This window comes from Plectropomus leopardus, chromosome 5, assembly GCF_026936395.1.
Source record: "Plectropomus leopardus strain MGB_pleo_1.0 chromosome 5, ASM2693639v1, whole genome shotgun sequence".
NCBI classification, from domain to species: Eukaryota; Metazoa; Chordata; class Actinopteri; order Perciformes; family Serranidae; genus Plectropomus; species Plectropomus leopardus.
Window position 1 is genome coordinate 32,815,660 of NC_142180.1, and position 27,641 is coordinate 32,843,300.

At 38.9% G+C, this 27,641-nt stretch overlaps 1 protein-coding gene across 4 annotated transcripts in view; it reads left to right on the forward strand.

Annotated features, from left to right (window-relative positions):
* The first annotated feature begins 2,073 nt into the window (after positions 1-2,073).
* The window catches only part of fryl (furry homolog, like), a 77,530-nt gene continuing 51,962 nt past the window's right edge, over positions 2,074-27,641 (forward strand). For 3 of the 4 annotated variants that reach the window (XM_088077986.1, XM_088077987.1, XM_088077988.1), the window contains exons 1-6: positions 2,075-2,652; positions 4,327-4,392; positions 22,603-22,811; positions 23,453-23,506; positions 26,668-26,807; positions 26,955-27,051. In XM_088077986.1, the coding sequence (XP_087934112.1) occupies positions 2,430-2,652; positions 4,327-4,392; positions 22,603-22,811; positions 23,453-23,506; positions 26,668-26,807; positions 26,955-27,051 (789 nt within the window). In that variant the 5' untranslated portion in view covers positions 2,075-2,429. Of the gene's footprint in view, positions 2,653-4,326; positions 4,393-22,602; positions 22,812-23,452; positions 23,507-26,667; positions 26,808-26,954; positions 27,052-27,641 lie in introns of all 4 variants that reach the window. The other variant, XM_088077985.1, reaches the window with a different exon arrangement.

Below are 27,641 nucleotides of genomic sequence, written 5' to 3' on the forward strand. Positions count from 1 at the left end.
TTAAACATATCTAACCAGTACCCACACTTACTGGCCTTACACACAATGCATTGTTGCCAAAGGCATATCTACCCTTAGAAATAATATGCAACAGAATTAAATCAAATATAGTTCTTTGAGATCTTATCAAATTGTGCTATCACTTTCTGAAAAAGATACTGTTATTCACTTCACAAGATTTATCTTTTTAAACAAAAATTTGAAGAGGCTCAAAAATTTAAAGAAGCTCCAAAATTCAGAGTGTATGAGTTATCTGGACGTGGTTCTCAACATGGAGGTGGTTGAGCCTGTGGCTAGCACCCAACATTGGAAACTCTATAAAAAACGGTAATAGTGCAGACAGAGCTAGTGGCTCTAACCAGGGGAAACCGAAGCGGGGCATAATGCTTCAGCATAATGACACGCTATTAGTGGTAACCATTGTAGTGCAAAGTGGTAGCAACAATCTAGCTAGTGCGACACAAACAAGCACTACCATGCACGTGTGGTCGGACCAGCGTCCCCCAACAAACCACAGGTAAGCTCACATTATACACCGAGGATGCACGCCATCATTCTTTACTCAGGATGCAATTACTCCACTATAACTTTACATTTCAAATTTAGGTTTGCTGCTAAATTAATGCACTAAATGTTCCATACAGAACATTTAAATCTGATTTTTTTATCATATGAAGAAGACTCAAAGTCTACAACTAATAGAATTATGCCCTGAAATTATTGGTATCTCATATTCTAAAATGGGTAACCCAACTGATCACCTACTTAGACACCCAGACACAGCAGCAGACCCAGACATCCCACTCCTGCCACCGGAAAAATGTAACTCTATCGTGAATTCACCTCTGATTTAATCTGACATCCCTTGCAGAACAGTGTTACTTTTAAACTTTCTTGAGGCGTAACTTTCTCGAGCAGCCTCTTGTATACTTTGTTTTTCTGCTATTTTGTGCAAGACAGGTAGCAAATACCCACCTTGTCCTGCAGGAGACAGACGGCTAGTGTTGTATGTGATTGGGCTGGTAAGACCCATGGAGACTTAACTATAGGGTATTTGTGGTCAGAGAATTAACAAAAGGTGATATAAAAGAGCCTTAAAAACCATAAAGCTGAGACTTAATTCCTTTTCTGACACCACTGTTAGTCCTTTTACATTACAGGAAGTCACTTAATTCAGTATTAATACCGAAATGCTTAATGGAGTTTTAATAGAACCAGATAAAATAAGTACTTTGCTGTTCTGTGTTGCCCAATAGTTTTATTTTGGCGCATGGTTAATGATGACTCAGCAAAAGGGCTTATTTTGAAGGTGTTTTAACAGTTTACTGCACACTGGTGCTATAGTTACCTTTATTTTTTGTGAAGTGTTACAGCTTTGTATTGCTATTGAGGACCGGCCATAGTGCTTGGATGGCCTATTAATTTTGCACTCAGTCCCAGAGAACAGCAAATTGATGATTTCTTTAGGCACTGAGCTTTTATGAGAGTCAGCACAGTATAGTTCCTCCTCACTCCCCAGCTAGGGATATTTGGAAGGGTTTGAGTTTGCTGCAGGTACAAGCTGTGCAGCCAAGCAGAGCACAGCAGTCTGTCATCACCCTGTTTCACAGACCCCATCACTTTGCTCATTCTGCTTCTCTTTATAATAGCTCAATGCAGTCGAGCAGAAGTAAAAGCGAGGGGATGGGCCCTCTTGTTGTTTGAGTAAGTTAGCAAGAAAGCAAACAAGCATTTGTGTTTGTGTATGGATGTTAACAAGTAACACAACTCTGATGATGATAAGGGCTATCAGTAAATGCAGGCAGGCCAGTGTAGCAGCTCTATAGAGCTTTCCTAACTCTTACAGCATCTGTCAATCCACTTCCTTCTCTCTTGGTCTCTTTCACTGGTGAGCAACACAGGCCAGCAGGGTGTGGCTTGTGTCGTCTCTGTTGTGATTGGCCGGCAGCCCAGGCTTGTGTTATCTCCTGTGGAACATATTCTAGTCCCACCCCAGATAGTGCTTGGCACTCAAACATAGCCCTGCCCACTCACAATTACATCACGACCCATGAAAGTGCCATGTCTGTTTGCTTTCTCCGATCACTGTGAGCAGACAGGTAATGTTGCAGTGTAAGAAGTTTCTCACTCTGTCTGAACCAACTGGTTGAGGAGAAGCTGTTATCTGTAGCTAGCCAAGGTGACAAACAACTTTGCAGAGCCTGACAGGTAGTTGAGGCAGATCTCAGGGCCCACACATACAGGCCTTGACAGTAAGTGAAAGTGTAGCTGCTGCTTGTAGGTAGCAGCTGGACGTGGCGACTGCACTGTCTCCTTTTTTGTCTGCAAATGGGGTAGATAAGGACAATAGATAATTGCTTGGGAGGATGGCATGGAGAAGGCTATTGGACTATGCACCAGAGTGACAGAGAAAAAAAGTCTTGTCAAACATGGAGTTTCTGAGGAGCCTGGTTCCAGCTTCCATCTCAGGGGAGGGGCCCATTGAACATGGCGGAGCCTTGTCCAGGGAGACAGGTCCACGGCTCCTTCGTATGAAACGACTGGGCCTGCTATCCATGGGACAGACCATTGATGAGGTAGATCCAGTGATGGAGGTAGATCCGGGGATCGGCCACTCCAGGCCTGCCCGCAGGAATCGAACCCGCCTCAAAGGTACAACTGACCCAGCTGCATATTGATGCAGCAGTTATCTGTGTCAGCTTCGTGTTTTCTCTGCTAATTAACAAGGGCAAATTAACGGTGCTTTATGTTATTTACATTTTCAGTTCAGTGTTTGTTAAGCTTTGTTAACATGCAACTAAAGGTTGGCTTCACCCCTAAATCCATCTCCACCCCCTTAATGCATACATGCGAACATGCACACACACTGTAAGTTGGGTCTGGGCGATATATCGAATATACTCCAGGTATCCCAGCTTGTTCCACGTGCGATATATAAAATGACCCTATTGCGAACATCAAGTGTAGATAGCCATGTCATTGCACGGATCTCTTTCTCACAGACACACACAAAGCAGTGGTTTTGCAGAGCTCCAGACTGTGACTATTAAGTCAGATTTTGCAACCATGGAGCACTACTGCCATTTGCAATTGCCAGTAATATATGAACTGGAGAGCTGTTAGTTTGTTTCCAGCTTGCAGAGAATTAATCATCAAGTTTAACGGTGCTGCGGTAACAGTCTAACTTAATAAGTGGTAGAGGCCGTAGTGTGAGCAGTTAAGGCACGTGTTTGTATTTTTCAGAGCTCTGATCGCGACTATTTAGTCACATTTTGTGACGATGGAGCACCAGTGCGACCTGCAAATATTTGTAATACATGACCCGTAGAGCTGTTAGTTTCCATCTCGCAGTGAATGACTCCTCACATTTAAAAGATTTATTTTTATTTTTTTCTTTCATATAATGATCAGATCAGATTATACATAAAGAGGCTTTTGATTCTTATTCACTGTCTTGTGATGCATCATCCACATATTGAATAATTCTTTGAATATTGTCAAAGGGTGTTTTAACACATCCACTGTTATTTTTACAGATTTTTTTGTACATTTATCCACACATGGCATTTACACAGACACACACACACACACACACACACACATTACACAAAACATTATGAAAACCCATAAATGGAAAGCTGTGATGCAGGTTCTGTTTTCATAATGCTTGGCTCATCTGCTGGTCAAGTATGCCTTGTAAGCTATAACTAATAGAAAAATGGAACAAAACAGAAGCAAATATCAGACCACACTCTGGGCCTGCCTGCTGTTGTCACAAACGTTTGCGAGTTGCTTCTAAAGTATTAGTTATGCTGACAAGGATAATCCTCTGAGGTGGGTTTACTATTGTACCTTTGGATACAGTAGTTAAAGGTTTAGAGGATGTGCGTACACATGAATTATGTGTGCGTGCCGGCCAGCCAGTGTGCATCAGCAGTGGGGTGATAACTTGTCAACAGTCTCTCGGTGTGGCTTTTTTTTTTGCAGTGGTACCTGTCAGAGCACGCTTGCTCCCTGTGCTCTCATGGCTAGAGCATAAATGAGCTCTACCTTCTGCTCTACTCACCTAAGAAAAAGACAGCTAGCTACACTAACCCACAATAACAATGATTATGAGGCTCAGTTTTATTTGTCCTTATTTTGTTTTGTAGCCTGGATGAGATGTGAAAATAAAGTTTTATTTGGCTTGACACAGGTAACGATTGTTTATGTGTACAGCTCACACTGCTGGTGATATTTCATATTCAAAGCCAGTTAGATGACATTTCTACACCCTGGATTGGGAAAACTGGTTTCAAAATCTTTCCTTTCTTTCTTTCCAACTAGGAAACAGCCGTCATATTAGAAAATTCTCCTTTTTTCAACATGCACGTGGTGACAAGGGTCACAATGGTGAGTTATGTAACAAAAAGAAGCGCTGTGATTGCTACAGTAAGTTGAGGTAAGGAGAGAGAGAGATGGTATTCTGGTGTTTTTATACCTCAGGATAATTTGCCTTGTGTTTAAATCAGAGCTGAGTGCCACTCCCTTGTTGCAGAACTGGCATAGCCTGAGTTGGCTTTTAAGGTGGTGCTGCTCTTTTCTTTCTGTCATTTGTCTTTCTTTGCACACAGTGACATCATCCAGTTGCAGGACGTGCTGCTGAGTTTTTGGGAAGGGTTTGATTGGGACAGTATTTGGTTAATGGGTGCAGCAGGTTTCCTGTTTGTGATTTGGGAGTGTTTGGAGCATGTGACTGAACATGAGTGTGTGCTGGTGGGTTGTACTTCTGTACTGGAAGTCTGAACAGTCCATAGGGTGTGTATCCAGACAGCCTGGACAGACTTATTCATCGGATTTCTTACATAGTTATTAGCCAACTGTAGTGAAACAAACCCCATAATGGTGCAGCGCTGTGCAGAGTCGGCACTTAGTGGGAATATGGTGTCATAGCTGGGAAGATGAATGCTGTGAATCACTGTTAGTGTTCTTTCTCCAACCAGCTTTCCCAGTAAATGCTCCTCCATACAGAACAACTTGAAGTCTGCTCAGTGCTATGAGTAATGAGCTGACCTTCTTGTACCTGTATTAAGATGAGTTTAATTCAGATTTGCCCGCTGTTCTGCTCTGTCATTCCACAGAGACGATGCGCTTCTGACCTGAGAATGACTCTTTGTTGAAATTAGTTGCCTCCCTTGATTTGCCAGGCAAATCTGAGAAATGAGTTTGTGTATTCTCAGCTTGAGCAGAGGAGAAATGCTCTGTCATTGGGTTTAAACTTGTCTGTGGTTTGTGCAAGGAGTTATTTATAAATGTTTTTGATTATTCACAGTAATACAGCGACAGAACATTATACTGTGGACGTTAGCCAGGAAAAATCTGTCCAGTCGATATGGGTGTAAAAAAAGTTTGATGGTCTAAATGTGCAGAGTTTGTGTCTTGAAAATTATTACGAGGAAGTTTAGATTTGCTGGTTCTCGAGGGAGCATGTGTAAGTGAAGAGCTGTGCAGGTTGCAGACTCGTGCTGCATACCCAGACTGCTGTGATGGATCTAAATGGCATGTCCTCTGCAGCCCAGGCACCACTGGGGAGGTCAGGGATTGAATTACAGCTCCTATCGATTATTATTCCCACCACTGCCCTTCAGAGAGGCCAGGACAGGAAATGCATCCTCCACCCTGTGGGCTCCTGGGAGGAACAGCTCCCCTATACTGTCTGCAGTCAGGATGGCTAGCTATCAACCACTGCTCCCACTTTGTGAATGGAGCTACTAGGACTTGCCTTGGTTGTGCATTTAGTTGAGTTTATTCAATCAGTGAGCTCTACTTTCCAGGAAGTCAGTTATAATGTTGTTTATTTGAAATCCTCAGCTTACGTCAGCTTTGTTGGACAGTAGCTCTTTGCTGCAGTCTTCCCAGAGAGATGATGTTGTGAGTTATTCTTCTGCATTCCTTAAACAATAAAGCTGGTTTACAGAAAACAGGGCCTGCAGACGTCTCTGCATGTTTGTGTGTGAACTGGTTTGCTGATAAGGGTGACGATATGAACTCTAATCCCATTTTCAAATATAATGTATACTCATGAGGTATGAGTACTTTACATGAGGCTGAATACTTGTGCTTTCCTCCTGTGGCCCAGAGCTTGAGCTAAAGGCAGCAGTCTTCAGGCTGCTCTGTGAGAAACAAGGCCAGCAATATGAGATTTCTTACTAAGTTATATTTGAAGTAAACAAACTGACCTATAATTAAGCCTAATTTATGGCAGGGCTCTTGACGCTCTTTTAGGATGATGCATTTTTGACAGAAGTGTCTCTCGTTGCTTTGCTTTCATGTCGAGCACCTGGAGAATTTTGTTATGTCGCAGACTATGACATCTTTTATAATGCAGGGTGATTGGTAGTGTTGCCATGGAGATAGTAATTTTAAACCCACATGTACTCTGACCTGCATTCAGCAGCTAAAAAGTGAATGGAGACTGGCGTGCTCAGTGTGTGTTGTGTTATTTGTGGGAAAGCAAGGCACTCTGTGGTGGGTTAAATGCTTGAAAAAAAACCCAACAAAGCCAAAAAGAAGCAGCTTACCTAAATGTAGTGGCGTGGTCTTTTGAAGCTGTCACAGGCACACTTGTAACCGAGAGAAAAAGAAGTAGGAAAGAATGGAACGGTAGGAAAAAAAACATTGATGCGTTTCAGCACAGCGGGCTTCGTCAGGGCATTGTGATCCTGCACAGGTATGCTGGGATATAAACAGAGGTACATATTTTCTTGTTGTGTTGTCATCTTCCATCTTACTTCATATGACATGGTAGTTTTGGTAGTAGGAGTAATGTGGCTAGAGCAAAAATAGTAAATAATTGAAAGATAAATTCAAGAAGATAAATTTTGCACTAGCCACATTACTCCTACTACCAAAATGACCACGTCACAAGAGGTAAGATGTCACGCGACAACACAACAAGGAAATAATTACCTCTGTCTGTATCCCAGCACACCTGCACAGGATCACAACACCTGATGTAGGCCGCTGTGCTGAAATGCATCTGTTATTTTTCCTACATTTCTATTCTTTCTTGCTTATTTTCTCTCCATTAGAAAATTAGTTTGATGGTCTGAATGAGTAAGAACGCTTCAAAAGACCACTCCACCGTGTTTAGGTAAGCTGGTTCTTTTTGGCTCCATTTATTTCATGTACTAGTAGCCCCTGGGGAGCTGAGAGGACAGCGACTGGTCAAACTGCCTTCACCAGCCTGAATAACAGAAGATATTTAGTAAACCAAACTATTTTTCATGTCAGCTCCAGGGAGGAAATCAACAGTTTTTATAGTTATTGTTGATTTATTGATTTTATTTACCAGCTCATTATAACCAGCGAGGGGAATCTGCTGTTCACACACAGACTGAGGTCAGATCAGTCAATGTTGATATGGTTAATAAGATAAACAGTGGGATATTTGTGCAATCGTAAACAGCTGTCTGTGCAGATTACACTTCACTAAACATAATAGAAATAGATTTAGACTGTAAAAACAACACAGGGGGTCTGGTAATTATGGAAGCAAAAACTGAAGCATAAATTGAAAATGTGCTGCTTTTTAATTTCTGTCGAGTAACTCTTCAGATGTGCTGAGTGTCCAACCATAAATCAGTCTTTAGAGCTGTATTCAACTCTCCGGTCACCTGGTCATGACCTGCTGCTCTTGTGTCGGGTAGCAGAACTTAAATAGAAGTATTTGCGAAGTCATGGTGGAGCAAAACAGTCTGAGAAGATTGAATTAAAAATATTTGGGGATAAAAAGAGCCTCATACATAGGACTATTGAAACAAACAAAATTACAAAATACCTAATGAAACAAAAATGTGCAAAAGAGTTCCAAATCAAAACTGTGGTTCTGCTGTCAACCATGGTTTAACAAAGGAATAATTTGGCATTTGGCATTTGGCATACGAATATTCACTTTCAGACAGACATGATATATGATCCATATATGTTAACTGTATCCAAAACTTCTAAGAAGTCATCAAATTGAATTGAGTATTATGTAATTATTGCAAATGTGCACTGAAACTCTAAAGAATCTGCGTTTGTTTATTACAAGGCAGAGTTTCACAGTGGAAGCCTGCATCAGGGCAGCACCAGCCAGGGCTTGACAAAGCATCTGCTTGTGTTGTGTTTGTTTGCAATGAGCTCTGCCTCATTTTGCATAACTTGTGTAGTGGAGGACATGTGACAGAGGGAGAGACTGAGGGCGAGAGAGAAATGAAGACTAAACTAAAGGAGGACAAAGAGCATTTGTCTTTTGCAGCCTTCCCAGAGCAGTTCCCTTTAGAATATTTTTTATTTTATTTTGTTAAAACTTAATCCTGCGCCTGACTACAAATTGCTTGATGTCATGTAGATCTGTTTTTAAGTATCTGCAAGAGCAGGTAGAACTGTCATAAACACCAGATTAAAATATCAGATGAATCAGGTGTGTGTGTGTGTGTGTGTGTGTATGTGTGTTCGCGCGCTTCCATGCATGCTTTTGTGTGTGCGTGCTCGTGTGTGTTTTTGTGTGTCCCCCACAACCACACACACACACACAGTGGGCTGTGGGCTCACTAATGCACTGTGTAGTGAGTTTGTGTGTCATTCTGAGTGTTACGACGGCTGGTAGCTTTTGGATAGAGCAATGATGTAATGCCTATGACTCCACTGGGTGTGAACGGTTAGTTTAACACATAGATCAGCTGTGATGTTGTAATCTCAGTTTGGAAAATGGTGCAAATTACCAGTAGTTACCTATGTCTCATTGTTGGGTTTGGTGAAATATGAAAAAATGCCTTATATTCTTTCTGAATGCAACTAAGTGCAGTTTACTTTGTTTTGAAGATGAGAGCACAGGGCACATACTTAAGGAACATAATATTTTTATTATTTTGGGGCAGGAAACTGAATAGAAGTAAAACCACTAGTTTTGGTATGTGCACCTCCCCGTGTTCAGTGTATCCTCCCTTATTTCTTACTCTCTTCCATCCTCCCATTCTTTCCTTTGCCTCCTACTGCAGTCAGGGATGACGCATCAGTATTGCTGTGGAGCTTACAGGAAGTGTCGTTTTGATAGGCCAGCGGAGAGGCAGCACAGTAGCAGCTCTGACATGCGTATGCATTGCTGAGCCACAGCCAGGGAACACTCGCAGCATTTTGATGACATCACCCACCCCCACACTGTGCTCCCGCCTCCCTCTGTTTGCTGTTGAAACAAGCTCGCTCTCACTCAGAGAGAAAAGAGCAGGCATCAGTAAAAGAACAAGAGCTTGCTGGGAAGAGGAGGGGCTGCTCATGAGCGAATGGAGAGGGAGAGAGCTTTTGGGGGAGGCGGAGGGTGGCTGACAGCGCTAGTGGGCTAGGACTGGCACACACACACACACACACACACACACACACACACACATACACACACACACACAGGAAGAGAAGAGGAGAGGGAATATTGCCGTGCATTGTTAAGACTTCTGTTGCGTACTGTTTTGCTGCTGTTTCTCCTCTATCTGGAGCAAAAGTTCTCACGCAGTTTTGTCCTTCGCCTCTCTGGATTTTTCCGGGCTGAGATGGGGACGAGGGACTCTGTGGATTGGCAAGCGGGCAGCGGGCGCCGGGGTGGAATACTTCTCTAACTCACCACGCTATGCTCTCTCTCCTCTTCTCCCAGCGAAGTTTCACCCTTCAGTGAATTAGGTGGCCGAGGAAACAAACTGGTCGCACTTCTTGGCTCTCTTTCCTCAGCAGCTGCTCGCACTGTCTTTCGGGATGCTGCCTTTAACTAGCACCTGTGGAGGGTAGTCTTCAGCTCCAGTCGGGAGGCGTTTAAGAGGTGTTACTTTTTGAGAAGAGTGGAATGTTTGGGTTTTGTGAAATGAAAGTGACGGGAGTCGTGTGATATTTGTGCCTTCTGGTGAAGCCTAACTTTTGAGAGCCGCCATGCTGAGTCTGCAGGATTCGGTCTTCTTTGAGATCAGCATCAAATCTCTGCTCAAGTCTTGGAGTAGCAGCTGTGAGTACCTTGCCAGACTCGCACACATGTTTACATACCACACTTGGCCACCAGACTTATCTGCCACACACAGCCAGCAGACCTGTGCAGCATTGTACGTACACGCATGCAATCCGAACTATGCTTTGAGATTTCCTATCTCCCTCCCTGTAGAAGAAAGCTGGTTATTAATGGAGTTGTCAGGATGACTGATTATGTTTAGTCCAGGTTTAGCCAGGCTTGTTTGATGTGTATGCAGGTGGCAGCAATTAACCTCTTCCTTCAGCAGAGCTCACCCTCCTCCCCATCATCGTTGTGCTGGCTCCTGGTTGTCCCACAGATAATGTTTCTATTGATGAGCATCTGCTGATACAGAACACAGGAGGACTTGAAGTACTTTCTCTGTTAATCTGAAGGTGCTGGCTGCTCCCAACTTTCCCTTTATCTTTATTGACAACTTTTTTTTTTTAACATCCAAATATCTCTTCAGTCTCCTTCAGCATCTCTCCACACAATCTTCATCCCTCCTTTTTCTCTCCTCCTGCTCTCCTCTCCCTTCCCTCTGGGGCAGCTAATGTTTCCCAACTATTGATCCGTCTTCTGGTTCCCTCCTATTATTAGCTTCCCATACAGCCTATATTACATCAGAAATCAAAAAGGCGCTGCCGCCTCATTCTCATCGAGTATGTGTATGAGCACAAAATAATGGGATTTTTGCCCTTATTCCGAAAAAGTCAGTGTTCCCACCAAACTGTTTACACGTCTAATAAAAAATGAATCTTCAGCCAATGCTTTTGTTTACATGTAGTCATGCATATTCAGATTAACTTAACATTTTGTTTATCATATGAAGATGTAGACCAGCTGGAGCTGCTCTGCTTGTCATTCTGCTTCTTTCAAAATAGGATTTTTTTCCCCCAGTTTTCTGCTGGTGGCCGACTTGTTAGATTCTTTTTTTACTTCCATCACCTTCTTGAAAAAGTTGGCTCTGCGAAATTTGCACATATCAAAAAACCTGTTTATATCTAAGTCTAATGTTTAAAAGCAGGTGTGCTTCGCCCTTCATGTGTTTGTCTTTTGCATGCATCTCTACCCTATAGCTTTGCAAACTGTTGGTGAGTTGGTTTGTATGTAACTTATCAATAACAACCTACATCGCCGACCATAAGTGGGCGAGAAGACGTGTATTGCAAACTGCAGTGAAAACCCCAGTTGAGACGAATATTCAGAATTGGCTGTATACAGTACATGTCCAAATAATGCTCCTAAAATCTGAATAATAGCGGCATATCCTACCTGTCCCAATAGCAAAAAGCTAAATTCTGAAAACAGCTTAATTTGAAATATTTAAACAGAATATGGTGTTCATTTGAGTGTATAAAATTCAAAATATTGTTGTATTTGGAACAATTGGGGGATATTGGTGTGCGTGTAACCGTAGCCATTAAAAAGCAGACAAATCAGAGTATATAATATAAAAATAAAGGGCTGATAATTGATATGAGTTTAAATTTAGGTGTTTGGTAGTGGTAAAATACAAAAAAACTGCTGTGATTCCAGAGTCTCAGTCACACAAACTCTGATCAAACTTTGCTCTTGTCCATAAAAGAAATGCATGATTTGCCTTTTTCAAGGGTTCACCTGAGGTGTCATACATGGGTTATAGTTTTTTTTTTCTAAATTGAGGGCGAAATTCCCTTCATTATGAAGACAGGACTAACAAGAGTGTAGTTTCTGAACACAGTATTTTAATTTTCAGTATAGATATAATAATAACAATAATGTAGCACATTTTCAGGGGAAAAAAATTGGAAAAAAAAAACATTTTCATTTTCCGATGAATACCTGACAAATCAAGACACTTCATCACATTGATAGAACAATCAAATGTTGAATATCCAAAAGTATATAAAGTGATATCTATCAACTCTAGGGCAAAGTGAGACAAATTTGACTGATTGATTTATCACAGGTTTTAAACTTATTTTCTTTCATAGATTTTAATGAGTGCTTCACATCTGCTTTCCCTGTTACTCCTTTTGCTCTCACTCGCTCAAACACACACACACACACACACACACACACACACACACAGTGTGATAGCGGTTTGGAACGTGTCGTACAAGTTTGTTCTAGCTATGGAAGTTGGAAGTTTGTTCTAGATATGTGTGGCACGGTAACTTTAAAGTGACCTCATCGTGTTTGGGTTTTAATCTGGGAGCAATCATCAGACCACAGCTGGTCAGACAAGACTGGATCAGAAACTTAGTTTGCTCATAAACCACTTATTAATTTATATATAGTATTTAGTTGTACTTTTTTGTTTTTTATGCCTTGCCTTTGATGTCTTTGATGCCTTGCTTGACGCCAGTATTTCAGATTAATTGGTCCCTGCTCGAACTGTACATAGATAGGGCTGGGCGAAGTGATAACAAATCTCATTAAAACGTAGATTTGTTATCACATACAGATTTTGATTAACCAGTTATGGAGGTAAGCTGTTAATTTTCAGAGTTTCCTGCAGGGTATTGTAGCAGAGGCAGGGTGCCTAAAATAAGAAAGAGTGCCTCCGCAAATGTCAGAAGAAATTATTACACTTATGTGAAATATATTAAGCTTCAGGGAAAACGAGCAGAGGCGCTACAGCCTTGAAGGAATGAGTTGACCGTTTTGTTGTGCCGTTTTGAATAATTAGAGCAAATGGGGGCATGTAGTGGTCAGACTGATATTTGGGACCTGCACTTCATTTTAGTTTGTTGTGATCACAATAGTAAAACCAACTAATGTAGTACTGAATGTTGAACCTAGTTTTTTTGATGTCTTGCAGTGGACTGTGGTCAACAGTCAGTATGTTTACCTGCACAGTGATGTCGAGTTACAGTTAAAGCTGGATTATGCCATTTGATTGGACTACTGTCCTTGTCTCAATGTACCAGCACCGACGGAGAATCGATTTGTTGATGAAAATATGTCCAACTCTGCAGCAGTAGGTAGCAATATGCCGCCTCTCAGCAACATGCTTCTGGATCTTTTTCCGGTTGACTTGTCACATACCAAAAAAGTTGCTGTATATTTTCTATATACTCCTTCGTCTTGTTTTATCTTCCATTGTTCTTCTTATTTTGTTTTTCCCAGCTTTCTTCTATGAATTTATGCAGTTTGACTTCTGGGTGAAAGCCTGGCGCAGAACATTGTTCTGGTCGGATTGAGGGGTATAGATGAAAGAGTAAATCAGCTGCATTATCGAGGTGTGTTTTTCCGACTTCAAGAAATTTGATATTATAAGATTTCAGTCTAACATGTTCACATATATTTTAAAAATACAGTTTTTGTTTCTTAGGGATGCACATTATTGGATTTTTTTGCCATTATCTGATATGCCAGTATAAAAACAACCCATATGGCCAATAACCCATATCCCCTCTTTTTCTAACATAATGTAAACATACAGAGTGTTGAATGCAGCACTCAGGTCTTGTACCTGAAATTATGGCAGTGTCCACATTTTAAATGGTGTGGCTGAAATTCTCTCTCTTAAGAAAAAAGGAATGGATTAATGTGGATGATGTAAAGCAGAAAAATATCCCAGATGTGAAGGCTGTTGAAAGACATCAAAAAGGTCTCTGGTCAGGTGCTTTTCTGTGTGGAGTGTGCGTGTCCTCCCCCACCTCTGTGTCTGTTTGCTCCAGATCTTCTGATTTCCTCACACTGACCAAAGATATGCTGGTCATGCAAATAAGAACTTCTTATTTGCATTATGTGAATGTGAATTTGAACATATTTGTCTACATTTTAACTGTTGACTTGGCCAGGATTTAGCCCTCTCTTTGCACTGTGTTGGATAGGCTCTTAACCCCCCTGACTATGAATTGAATATTTAATTAAAAATGCATTTATAAGTACTGTTACAGTGATCTGTTTATGATTTCTAGGGATGTTTTGGTCATGTGTTTTTGCCGTCTGATGTGTGTCTTTAAAATGGAGTATCTGCTGTTACTGAGTCCCAGTGCAGTACCTTTTATTTTTTCTAGATAGCTGCACAGAGCACAATTTAAGAAGGCTTCTTCAGTGTTATTTTTAAAAAAATACCTGCATCCATGCTGTTCTTTGTTTTTTTTTTTCATTTCTAAGTTTTTTTATTATTACGTATTTCTTATTTTAGCAAATAGTAAAAAAATGACAAACCCTGCCTTTAATCTTGTTGGCATCCTCGCTGTCTGGAGGGACTGTCTCTGTCCCTTCAAGAGTCCAGTGTTTGTTGCTCAGGCAGCCTGTGTCTCTGTAACCTGAATGATCTGCATTCTGTTAAGTATTTATTTTTGGCGCTTTCACACATTTTGTGCGAATTACCCTTCATTAATAAATAAGCCATATTGGTCAGCTGCTGCTCTTAAGTTCAGCAGAGAAGAGAGACAGTTTAGACAGTTTAGTGGAGCAGAGGTGACAAAGGCACCTGTGTAACAGCTGACCAAAAAAAAAGGGTCGGGTGCTAATATAAACTAAATATTCCCAATCCCGATCAGTCAATCTTGGCAAACTTTGTCCCCCCCAAAACACGGAGGAACAGTGCGCATTCTGGGACATATTGTATGAAGTCTGTATTCTCTTCTTTCAGGTCATAAGTAATTGAGAATTTAAAGTAATATATAAAAAATGTTCGTACTCTGAATCCCTAAGCAGTAAAGCATCCACCTGTTGAGTAAACAGCTTTCTTCTCTTTGTCCCTCTTTCTAATTTACCTCCCCCATTGCCCCTCTCGCCCCTCTCTCCCCTATGCTGTTGGTTGCCAGTTTTTCATCGGGCCCCTCAAACAAAGAGGGCCTAATTTCAGAAGCTCTCTCTAAGCTGTCCTGCCTCAACCTCCATCCATATAGCCTCTCTTTGTGAAGCTTCCCCGTGTTTGAATACAGAAAATGTTGTTAAATGTTGTCGTTAACACTTTGCTAAAGTATAGACAGCAACTAGTTGCAGTAGTTAAATTATAAAATAAATGTAATTACAATCAGCTACAATTACTGAGAAAAATATGTAATTAAATTAAAGTTAGTAATAAAAAATATTAACATTACTTTGATGAAGTTATTAAAATAGTTGCATCTCTTATTACATTTTCTGTACCTATTTCTGTAACATTATAAAAGTAACACTGGGTATAAAGATTTTAGACATGTTCATCTGGAAGACAGAGTAATACTTTGAGCAATTAAATACATGTGGTGATCACAGTTTAGCCTGTTATTGTTAAATCAATGGTTAATTCATGATGGAGCATGTATATTGTTTTTTTAATCAGTCCCTGTGTTGTACTGATGTCAGCTTCTGCTAACAGATTTGTATGCACTCTTGTTGTTTCTTATATGGAAGTCGCATTGGTGAAAAGTAAACTAGTAGTAACTCGTCAGAGACTGAGCATGTTGAGACACAATAGCAGAATTGGCAGTGCCACTCCACATAAACACTGGCGGTGATTCCTTTGTTTCTCTCTTTCAAAAAACATGGACGCACTGGCGGCCCTGCATTCCAGCAGTATGTGTGTGTTTGTGCTGTTGTTTCTGGTTGTCCTGACAGGGGAAGTGAGCAGGCGTTTGGGAGGGTTTTATTTTAACTGTGACAAGGTGGAGTCACTGCTCTAATAGTTGCGTAATCCTGCGGGGTGCTCCATTTCTTAAGCACAACCGAGGAACTTTGGCAGGACTCATAGGCCTCTCGTAACAGAACTTGGGCATTTTCTTGTACTGCAAATGTAGAAATGTAGTTGCAGTACTGACCATTTTTCAGGTTGTTTTGAAACTTTTAGATACCAGTGATCTTATATTTTTCATGCTAACACAGACCACAGAAACAGTTTTTGGCTTTTGACATGATGAAGATATATGATGAAGAGAAACACTGAACAAGTGTCAAATCTGAAACCTGGGAAGCTTAACTGTCTCTCAGTTAAGTGTGCAGCCTTGAGAATCTCTTAAGCCCAGGCATGTTTCACTTCTTTAAACTCAGCTTTTTCCATTTGAAAATTGTGAATACAGCATTGACAACATCTGACACTTCATCCAGCCACAACATAACATTGTACTTAAAATACAAGCTTTCTTTTTATTCCTCTGCCCCAGCAACAGCCGTTGCCTGAGGCTATGTTTTCAAGGATGAACTGATTCGATTTTGATGGTCAAAGTCATCGTGAACATGTTTTTAGTCATAACTCAGAATTCATATGCCTGTTATGACAAAGTTGCACACAAACGTCTGATAGGATAAAATGATGAAGTGATGCTGTTTCATATTCAAAAGATTAACTTCATTTTGACATTAAAATATTCTGCAAAAACACGTTTCTTGCCATAATTCAATGCCATAACTCAGGAACAGAGGGGAGATTGTTGCCATTATTCACATTTGGTCGGATACTGAATTGGTAACACTGATCTTGGGTGTCCACCTTGAAACTGTGATGATTGCAAAGATCTTCTATGCTGCGATGTGCGTGAAGCATCCAGCTTTAAGAATTTATAGCTTCCAGGACTCAACAAGTCTGTCACAGTCTTGAAGCTTCATTCACAATGTTGACTTTTTTTGTATGTTCATTTATTCAGTTAAAATAAATCCAGTATTTCTGTAGAGTTGCTGCACAGTTGCAGATAAAGATAAGCCTTCACCAATATTATTAGTATTATATGATTTATATAATGAAACTCCGTGCTGTCTGTGAATTGTTTGCGACTCGTGACATTTCCAATAACTCCAGAGCAAGTCCAGAAGTCAAAGTTTATTAAAGATTAATTTTGTCTAACAAAAAATGCATGCATGTATATGCTTAATGCATAATGGAAATATCTGCTTTTAATTGTGGAAATACAGTAGTTACAGCAGCAGGCAGCTCTGCAGCAGCAGCGCAGCAATGACGCTGTCAGTGTGAAGACCATAAGCGCGCAAGATGCAGCTAGACAAGGTTGCCGTCACTTATCCATGATTCAATAAAGAGACCAACTTCATCTGATGAATCACTTTATTTAAATTAAGGTTTGATTGTTTCGTCGTTGTTTTCAAGATTTATTTATTTTGTTTGGGTATTGACATCAAAATTCTGATCGCAGACATGAAGCGCTTATTTGAAAACCTCAGCAGAAGCTTTGAATGTGGAAAAAAAAACATTAGATACAGTTCTAGTAACTTCTTTTCAGGAACATCCATATTTAAAGCATTATTTACTGTCATGGCTACAACATTGTTTTCTGTCAGAGTCTTATTCATTGGCAGAGCATGTGACAACATACATGAATTTGAGTTGTGTTTCTCTCAACGAACAAGAAAAGCAAAAATCAACCAAATCAAATCAATTTTATGTGTATATCCCTGTATCAAAAACTGCCCTAAGAGGCCTCACAATCTGAACAGACGACATTCTCTGTTTTTGCACCATGTGACGAAAGCTCTCTGTGAGTCCACTGTACTCTTCTGTAAAAATATTCTCCAAGTGAAGACAGCATGTTTCTCACTGCGAGTTATTCTCTGCCAGTACAGGGATAACTCCCTTTTCCCCAAAAATACACTTAATACCTTTTATATTAAATTCCTTGAAAGCCTTCACTACATATATTATATCTCTCTGGACAGACATTGATGTAAATTGCAACTTGACTTGTTTGTGGAGGCATATGACCTTGAGGTGGTTACTGTGGTGTACTTTTTACATGTAAAACATGCTTGAAATTTGCATTTAGATTTGAATGGGAAAAGGATCAGGTCACAAGTGCGTCACTTGTGTTTCAGTCAGTGCAGTTTGTGGTAGTTAGAGGTGAGAAGTTTGTAAGTAACCTTACAGATTTTTTTGCTTTTTTTTTTTTTAACAAAGCTTTGTGCAGTGGGGTCAGTTTTGGAAGGGAATCATAGATTGGCATGCCACTAATGACTGGCATGTGTTGAGTTTTTTTCTTTTTCTTTTTTGTTAACTGCAAAAATACAGCATTGAGGTATTATATATGTGAGTCAACAATCTAGCTGGCCCAGGATGGGGGAGAAATGAAGGATGGAGGGGGTAGAGCACACACGGCACTGATTGGTTATTAGGAGCTGGCTATGTGACATCATTGGGGGTGTTGGTGCAGCACAGTAAACAAAGAGGGAAATGCTTGAAAGGCTCTCTGTGCTGCTGGACAACATAACCACAACACAGTTAACACCCGCTACTACGCTGCCCCTGCCGCCTCCCACTTTCATTACCCTAGAAAACATAGCATGACTGTTAATTTCTGATTGAAAATTGATTTTTTTTTAAAATACATTATTTATTTATTATTTTAGTGGGTTCAGGGTGGTGGTCATTTTTTTGTTGAGATGTTGGAGCAATTTGTTGCGTGAGTCATACCTTAGTTGTGGTCTTAGGTTTTTAATGGCAGTTATTATAGTATATAAATTGGTTTTACATTTTATTTCAATAACCAATTCACATTTTATTAAAGTAATAAAAATTGTGGTTGTTTTTCTTTTTCCATTTGCATAAGAATATACTGATATACTGGTTGTATTGTGATTTGGTCGACATGGTATATTTAAAATGACCTCATTGTGAACGTCGAGTATAAATTATCACTTTTTTTTCTTTCTTTTTTTTTCAAGCAAGGGGCATGAGACTCTTTTCGGCATTTCGACTCTCTCACCCTCACCTATGGCTCTCTTCCACTCACAGGCAAACACACAAAAACGCTCATAAACATAATATGTCACACACACTCCTAAGCCCATCCAGACGTCTTTGTCTGGAGCGATAGTATGAGCAGTCAGAGCGTGTGTTTTGATGTCTGCAGAGCTCCAGAGAGCCACAATATACTCGCATTTTCCAACAGTGGAGCACCACTGCATCTTCCAAATATTATTAATATATAAACTGTAGAGCTATTGTTATTTAGCTGTACTAAAACTACATGTTAAAAGGCGCTGTGGTAACAGTTTTAACGTTCTGCTAACAGCTAACTGTTGAACCCAACCTTCAAGCTCACAGCAAAGACATCAATACAAGTGTTAGTGGCACCACTTTGATTTATTTAATTATAACAATGCTTAACCTTGTTATAACAGTACTATGTTTCACTTAATTAAAACTGTATTTTATTTAACTTCATGATAACAGTACTTTATTTAACTTTATTATGACAGTAGCTGCTTTAATAACCATAACTTTATTGTAACTGTGGTTAATTTATTAATTTAGCATTTTAGAAGTTTACAGTAATTTAATGAGATTTCAAGATATCTATGTATAATTTTTTGCAATATAGCATAAATATATTGCAATAGCCCTAGAAAAAATGGATTATGAATTAAAACGATTGTTTCAGTCCATGTAGGTTTGTACAAATAGTCATTTATCATAACAATTTTGAATGACCCTGTTTTTTAACCATCTTTAATATAATATAAACAAAACCCAAACCTTATTTCTGAAACTGTGTTACTAAAATATGCTTTGAGAATACAAGTAGTCTGAACCTCAGACAGCCAGTGTCTTTTCCAGTGAGTAAGCCTTTAGAGAGATGTTCAGTGTAAATAGTATTTCACAACTTGAGCATATTTCTGTCTACAAAAAAGCTTCATATGCAAAGTATGAATGTTTTTCTGCTGAAAAACATTTTTTCCTGCACTTCTGCTCCTCAGTGGTATTCAGATTATTAAGAATGCATGGGTGTTTCTGTGACAACCAGAAAGAAACAGAACAAGACTTTTCCTGGGAGGGAATGAGGTAAAGGGTCAGTTTACTATTGGCTGTCAGCTTGGCTGGACTGGACCCATTGTGGACTGGACTGGAAGTTGTGTCCCAGCTGTAGCATAAATCTTAAGAGCACTATTGAATGTTATGAAGCCTGCTTCCTTTGAATTGACAGAAACTTGGCTGTGTAAGCATGTTCTTAGACAAGAATGTCATGATGATAATGCAATTTTCACACAATTCATGTTACTCTATTTGTAAACAGGAACTCATACAAAGCTGGTACTGAGGTGCCTTTTAAGGTCATTTATTTATTATACAACACATGAAAAGTTGTGTATGATATTGCACAGAAGCACTGAATTTTCTAAATACCCTACATGGCCAAAGAAACAGGGCAACCCGAGAGAAATATGTAGACACGTGAACATAAAACCCACATGTGATTGTTTAACATCTAAGCTGTGTGCTTTATCTTGTCTGCCATCTCCTTAAACACCAGAACCCTTAAGATTTGCTTACACTATTTGAATAGGATGAACAAATGATCTGTGCCACATGCAAATGTGCAGAGCTCTGGTTTCTCTTAGTGACCTTAGATGAATGTTTTTCAGGAAGCCTGACTAAATACTGCTGAAGGAACTCTGTGGACATTCAGTTTTACAGTGTTTTGCTTTCCTCGCCACTGAACTTTTAGCCTTCCTTTTTTCAGTGTAATTCACATATTTAAGACTTTTTTGTAAAATCTACTTTTTTGAAATTTCTTATTTCTTACAGTGCTGCTGCCCTCAGTTGACCTCCAGTTTTACCTCGTGTGGTTATCTCAAACTGCTGCGACCTATTCATATTTGCACTAAACATTTTCTATGGTAAAGAAAAAAAGATGCTTAATCTAGATAAACAATAATGTCATCCCTTAAAGACCATGACACTCAACAGTGTCATGCCGTTGGGTCACTCCTTCTTTTTCTTTTTTCCCACAAGAGTTAAACCAAGGACATCATGTCTATGTTTCTTAATGTTTTTTTGAGTTATTTTACCTTTTCAAAATACTAAAATAAATGTGAGATTCTCCATCTAGTTGTATTTTTTCAGTACTGTAGATAAGCAGGTGTACATGGTATTATAATCATAAACTTTCATATTGTTGTGCACCTTAAAACCAGTATATTGCTTAGACCATAATTAGATTTTGTAATAATTTTTTTATTATCAGTTCACATGTACATGACTGCTACACTGAAATTAATGTTCTGCTTGGTACTTATTTATCTTTCAATTGCACCATGAAAATATGAATGAATACAATAATCAGCAATATAAATTTAGCAGTCAGGGTTTGAGTTGTTACTTTGTGGGCTACTTATAGCTCAGTATTTTGCAACAATAATTTGATATAGTACATCTTGCTGATAAAACAAAAGTATAACTGGTAAAAAAAAAAAGCTTTAAACAAAGTAATTTTTTTAATTTAATCATTTCTTAAAAGGTCCTGTATAGATTTTTTATAATAACTATGTTTTGTATGTTTTTCAGTGTATGATCACCTAAAACTCAGAATTGTTGTGTTTTCATGATCTTAAAATAAGCCTTTTAAATCTACATATGGAGTGGGTCCTTTCTCACTCAATTCACCATGTTGTTTCTACAGTAGCCCAGAATGGACAAACCAAATACTGGCTCTAGATCAGACCAAATTATTGTTGACCAAATTATTATTATTAATATTGTTGACGAGAAGTTTCAGTTGGTTGGAATCTGTAACCTCATTCGTGAGATGCTACTAAATCCTAAACACTGCACCTTTAATGCCAGATGAAAAAAAATAGGAGTACATTGACAGAGAAGTCTGAAGTCCTAAAAGCAAAAAGCACTGCACATTTGGCACAGTTAGGTCGATCTTTTAATGCAGAAGTAGCACAAAGAAAAAGTGTGTCACTCTGTCCATGTTGTTGGCTTCTATATTTCTGGTAAGGGCAGAGGGTTCACCCAAAGTTTGAGTACCAAAGCTGACAGTTACGAGCATTGTGCTTCTCAAACGAGAACAGCCTTTTCTTTTTGATAAATGAGGACGGAGTTGAATTAAATGTGTGCTAATCGAGAATAAGAAAGAACCTCCTGTTATTAGCCTTTAGTGATTAATTGTATCTAAAGCTTCAGCTATAACTGTCTTAATATATATGGTGATAAATGTCATGAGACATAGCATGTTAATTAGTGAACTTCAGAGATGCTGAAATGCAGATTTTGTTACCTTTGGACAGGGCCAGGCATGCTGTTTCAAGTCTTTATACTCAACTAAGAAGATCAGCTGATAGCTTCATACTGTATTAGGATACAGACATGAGAGTGGTATCAATCTTAAGATGTTTCTCAGAGTTTCAAAATCTACTTTAATTGTTTTCCTTCCATTTTTAGGTCTGCTTGCTTTTTGAGCAAATACGTTTTGAAAGAAAAGCAGTACAGTCCATTCAGACCAACATTGTTGAAAGAGCTGACTGTAATATTTAGTTATTCTATATTTAGACATAAACACAAATATTAAGATTTTTAAGAAAGATTTTGATAATTAATGTTGACATTACTGTAATAGGAGTTATGATTATCCTCGTGTTTGTTTTTTAGGGTGATTTGAGCCTATTATGGGCTATATGACTTCAGAAAATGAGTTTATAATTAGAGGCTTAGAGTCAAATGGAAGTTGTATGTTTTCTCTAGTCAGCACTGGAATATTTCTCTCTTTTCTCTCATCATTCAGTCAGGTTTCCTCTTTAGGAAATGTCTGTACTCCTGTTTGGATTAGAACTAGCACATGACATTGCATACTTTACAAGAGTGTTGTTCTTAGTTTGACCCTGATGCTTTGACTCCCACTATATTATTTCCTAACCTCCACCTTCCACCCTCTCTGCAGCTTCTGCACCAGTCAGCAGCAGCGTGACTAGACGCCGTGCCCCCTCCTCGGTGACTCCCCTCTCGTGGGAGAAACACAACGTTACCGCCATGTCGAGCATCACCATCGACCCCGAGCTCAAGCCCGGGGAGTTTGTCATCAAGAGTCTATTTGCTGAGTTTGCTGTGCTGGCTGAGAAGAAGATCGAGATGGTGATGGCTGAACCGCTGGTGAGTCCACAGGGGGTGAAAGCTAGTGTCAAGAAACACAGGAAATGAAATTCAATACTCAACATGTGATGTAGCACACACTGCTGAGAAACCCTCTTCTCTTTTGCAACTAACTGCCATGCCTTCAGTCAGGAAAAACTGAAATATGTGTGAGGTAACTGGCAGGAGAGGCACTTCATCTTCATGTACATAGTCGCCATGAATGATGAAACTGTTTATTATTAACAAACAAAATAAACTGTCCTTTGACCGTCCCATTCCTCTGCACATTGTTTTTATTCAGCGCCATTACATGGAGGGACCTGTCAGGGTAATACCCTCAGTCTGATAGAAATCTTACCTCTCTCATTCAGTCACTTATTCACCGTAATACTTCAGTGTACACTCACTTATTCATCACCAGGCCTTGCTTGCTTCATCCATATTATGGGATATTGATCAGAGATAACCAATTTAACTCAACTTCAGGAAACTAAAATGGCAATAATCCAAATTTGGGTTGAGGCTAATGTCTGATAAGTTTTGATGCTTTTTATTATGCATGTAAGACCCTTAATTGCATATTAAGAAAGTTTTTTTGTGATTTGAGTTCCCAGAGGCTTTAATCTCTTTGTGTGTGTCTCTGTCTCTCTCTCTAACAGGAGAAGCCCCTGTCCCGGTCCCTCCAGAGAGGGGAAGATGCACAATTTGACCAGGTCCGTACAACCACAGTAATTACTAAGAGATAAAGATGTGAGTGGGTGTATCTAGGGCAGGGAAATAAGGCAAAAAATGTTCCCATGATTTAAAAAAAAACAACCCCAAAGTAATTTTAATCGATACCTGTAATTATTCTAATAAATATAAAATCAAAATTGGCTTTATTGGCTATTGGCACATGCAGTGAATATGACCTTGTTTTTGTAGCACTCAATGCAAGTCCACAGAATAAACATTCAGTTTAAAGTAAAAAAAAATGTTGTACAAGTTGAATAAACTTGGCACTTAATTGTGGTTAATTGAGCCAAAACATTTATAATCAAAATCATTTCAAATCTTAATTCTTGGAAGCAGCATGGCGAACTCTTGATACAGATGTTTTAAAACAGCCGACAATATAAACAACATAAATAGACAAAAGTAAAACCTCAACTGTGGTCAGTATTTTCCGTACAAATTTTAAAAGCGCAGTATGTTATTTCTGCTGTCTCTCATTCAAAGAAATAGCAAAAGAAAGACTTTGATGTTTTAAAGTAATTTGGGATCATTTGAACAACCACACTTGCAGATGAAAATCTGTGTATCAGACAGAAAACATGTTCACAGATGAGGAAATATATTACTTTTAAATCACATTATGTTACGTTACATAGTCATTTCATTCTGATCGAATAGCTGCAAGTCATGTTAGCTACCGTTAACTTGTTTTCTTAACATTATCATAAAATGAGTTGACAATGCTCACGGCTACTGCAGGTCACGCTCAGTGGCAAGGCAAGTGTATTTACATAGCATTTTTAAAAGAACTGAGAGGTGCACGGGACTTTCTTTCATTTGAGAGTTCCTTCTAGATATGTGGTGCATATAAACGTGGCAAGTTCATTTGCGGATAAGCCTGGTGCTGTCATCTATAGTCAAAAAGATCATACTTAAAATAACTTTATGAGCGTGTTAAATTGTGTTGTAGTGGGTGTCTTGTCGTCCTCTACTGCTATTTTTATTTTTTTTACTTGAGCTGCATTTAGACGCTTTTCACAAACGTTTAAACCTCTGAAACCTTAGGTTTGATTTATTTTAAAAAACATGGGAACAACGCAATGAGCAACTTGGAAAATATGTGCAGAAAATTTAAAACTAAAGAAGTTAAAGCTAACAAGGAAACGGCTTAAAAATGAGTTGTGGGGAGATTATTAGATATTATCCAAAAAAGGAAAAAAAAATCTAGAAAACTGTATTTCTAAATGTTAATTAATTATATAGTTAAAATTATGTTACAGAAAAAAAACTTTCTTTGGGTCATTTTCTTGTCTTCTTTAATTTTTTTACTCTAACTTTTGTCTTTCCCCTTTTTGCTTATTTTCATAGAAATTTCTTGTAACTTTAAAAAAATATATTGCTCTTTTTTTTCGAATTGACGTCTTTCTGTGTTTTTAAAGGAAATCAAGCCAATTTGCTTTGGTTTTAAAGGGTTAATGGAGGATGGCAACTAGGTTTGAAGATGCATCTGTGCCCCCCTCTAACTGTGTATGGTTTTCCTGTATGAAACATTTATCGAACATTTGTTATATTCCTATCAAGGAGAATTAAATTGAGATAATTTGAACATAAGTATATTAATAATAGTGAAAATAAATAATATAAGTTTTATGGCCCAGCCCTATGTGTGTGAATGGGACATTCTCATTTGCAGGACCAACAACGGTCCTCTCCTACATCTGTATGTGTGTGCAATATTTGAATCCCCAGCTCCACCCACTCAATGGCCCGTCTGTCCCTCATCTGTAGCTGGTGCAGAACTCTATACAATAGGCCTGCCTGCTGCAGAATGCTTTGTTCAGCACAACACAAAGCCAACGAGGATATGGTGCTATAGATCCAGCTGTCCCCATTGTGAGTGAGGGAGAGAAAATGGGTATAGAGAGCGCAAAAGTGAGAGTGTAGAATCGCTGTGTCATCCTCAGCAGTAAATCAGCATTGGGTGCTGGAGTGTATCTGCCCGGCGCCATAAGGGCAGAGGGAGCAGTTGCATAACTCTCTTGCCGAGCATCCATCATCCACCTCCCTCATCATGCTGCACTGGACCTTAAATACACACACATACACCTATATAGTTCGTGCATACTGACCACCTTGTCACATGTTTTATGTCTAAAACTATGCATTGTAATCTTGGGTTGTTAAAGCTCTGAATTCTTGTTTTATGTACTTGATCGTTACTTTTAACCTTTACTGCTTTCTCATAATACAGCTGTGCTAAACAGCAACAAACATTAAAGATCATCAATAAAATTCGATTTGTCAAGCCTGTAAATGCGGTTCAGTTGCATTGCATAAAAGGCATAATTTGACGTTGGTGTCGATGTTATCAAAGTGCTGATGACGTGTTTGGAGGACAGCCAATTGTTTCTGTGGTCTTACGTATGGACACTGCAGAACTGTATGTGTTATGTAGCTGCTCACTAGTTTAGCAACACTATGGCGTGCTAAACATGCCATCCGACACCACACTCCCAAATGTAATCAATAGCTATAACATGTCACCCAATAGTTGAGAAAATCGCTGCTCTATACTGGCTCTACTTAGTTATTGAATGTCACTTTAAATCATTGCTTGTGGAACAGCATTTTCTGCATGATGCAATCATTTTTTTTGCATTTTGAACAGGCAAAAAAAAATTGGAAAATTTGCTTGTTTCTTAAAAAAACACAAGAAGAAGGCAATAAGCAACTTAATAAGAGATGATCCAAAAATTAGAAGAAATTAGTTTTTTAAAAAAAACTAAAAGAAAAAAAAAGAAAATATAATCAAAAACAAACAAGGAAATTAACTAAAAAACTGCTTGGAAATTAAATAATTCTGTAAAATAATTTCAAATATATAATTATAATTCTCTGGACATTTTTCCCTGCTGATTTTCTAAGTAATAATTCTTTGCAGTTTGTGGGGCACTTCTTGCCATGGTGCTCATTGCCTTTTTTCCTGTGTTTATGAAAGAAAACAAATCAGTGTGCTCAGGTTTGGAGGCACAAGAAAAGTGATGTTGCGCCAGAATTTGAAGGGTTAAAAAGTATTTGATTTTAAGGCTGAAAAATGCAGAGACCACCTTGTAAGCGTAAAAATGAGTGAATCTCATGTTTCTGTGATCTTGTTTTCCAGTTAATAAGCTCTATGAGCTCAATAGCAGAACACTGTTTGCCCTCCCTACTGCGCACACTGTTTGACTGGTACCGGCGGCAGAGTGGCACTGAAGACGAGTCTTACGAGTACAGACCTCGCTCTAGTACCAAGTCCAAAGGGTGAGATGCTAATCGTTGTTTTCTCTTCATCTGCCTTCCTCTTCCTTATGAACAAACAATTTATAAGTGATTCAATTTATTTTGTTTTGTTTTTAAGATGTACTTTCCTTAACCTTCTGAACGATTACTTTCTCTCTTGCTTTGCAGAGACGAACAGCATCGGGATAAAGATTACCTTCTGGAACGGAGGGACTTAGCCATAGATTTCATTTTTTGTTTAGTTTCAGTGGAAGTTCTAAAACAGGTGAGCTATCTGACACTCTGCTCTTGTATACTGATTTACAGTGTCTGTGAAAAGTAATTTTTTTTTCAGTTGAGTTACTGGGGTCATGTGACTACTGAATGTTTACATACAGAAGGGGAAATACAGCGCACCTGTACCTTGACCTAATATTGAGATTATCTTATCGAAGCATTGAAAAGGTGGTTTTGTTCCTGCTACAGTATTATATGCACTATGCTGTATATTTCCATTATAACTTCTTTTAGACAGAACTGGAATAGTGATCATGCCATCTAAGTTTCTTAGATTAAATGTTATAAATATTAAACGTTAAAAGTCATTAAGTAGTCTTACATTTGGATTTGAGGTCCTTATTGCCACAGATATTTTATCTAATTTAGTTTATTTCTAATGTTACAAATAGGATTTACGCATTGTAAAAAATATGATTAACATACTCACTCCAGTTATTGTAATCCTACATGAAATCTACCTCTGCAAGGGACCACATCTATACAACATATATATACTGCTTACCTTTATACTTAACCGCAGTACTTAGAAAAGATTTGTCCACAAATTAGTTTTAAATTTGGTCAGTATTATCTTGA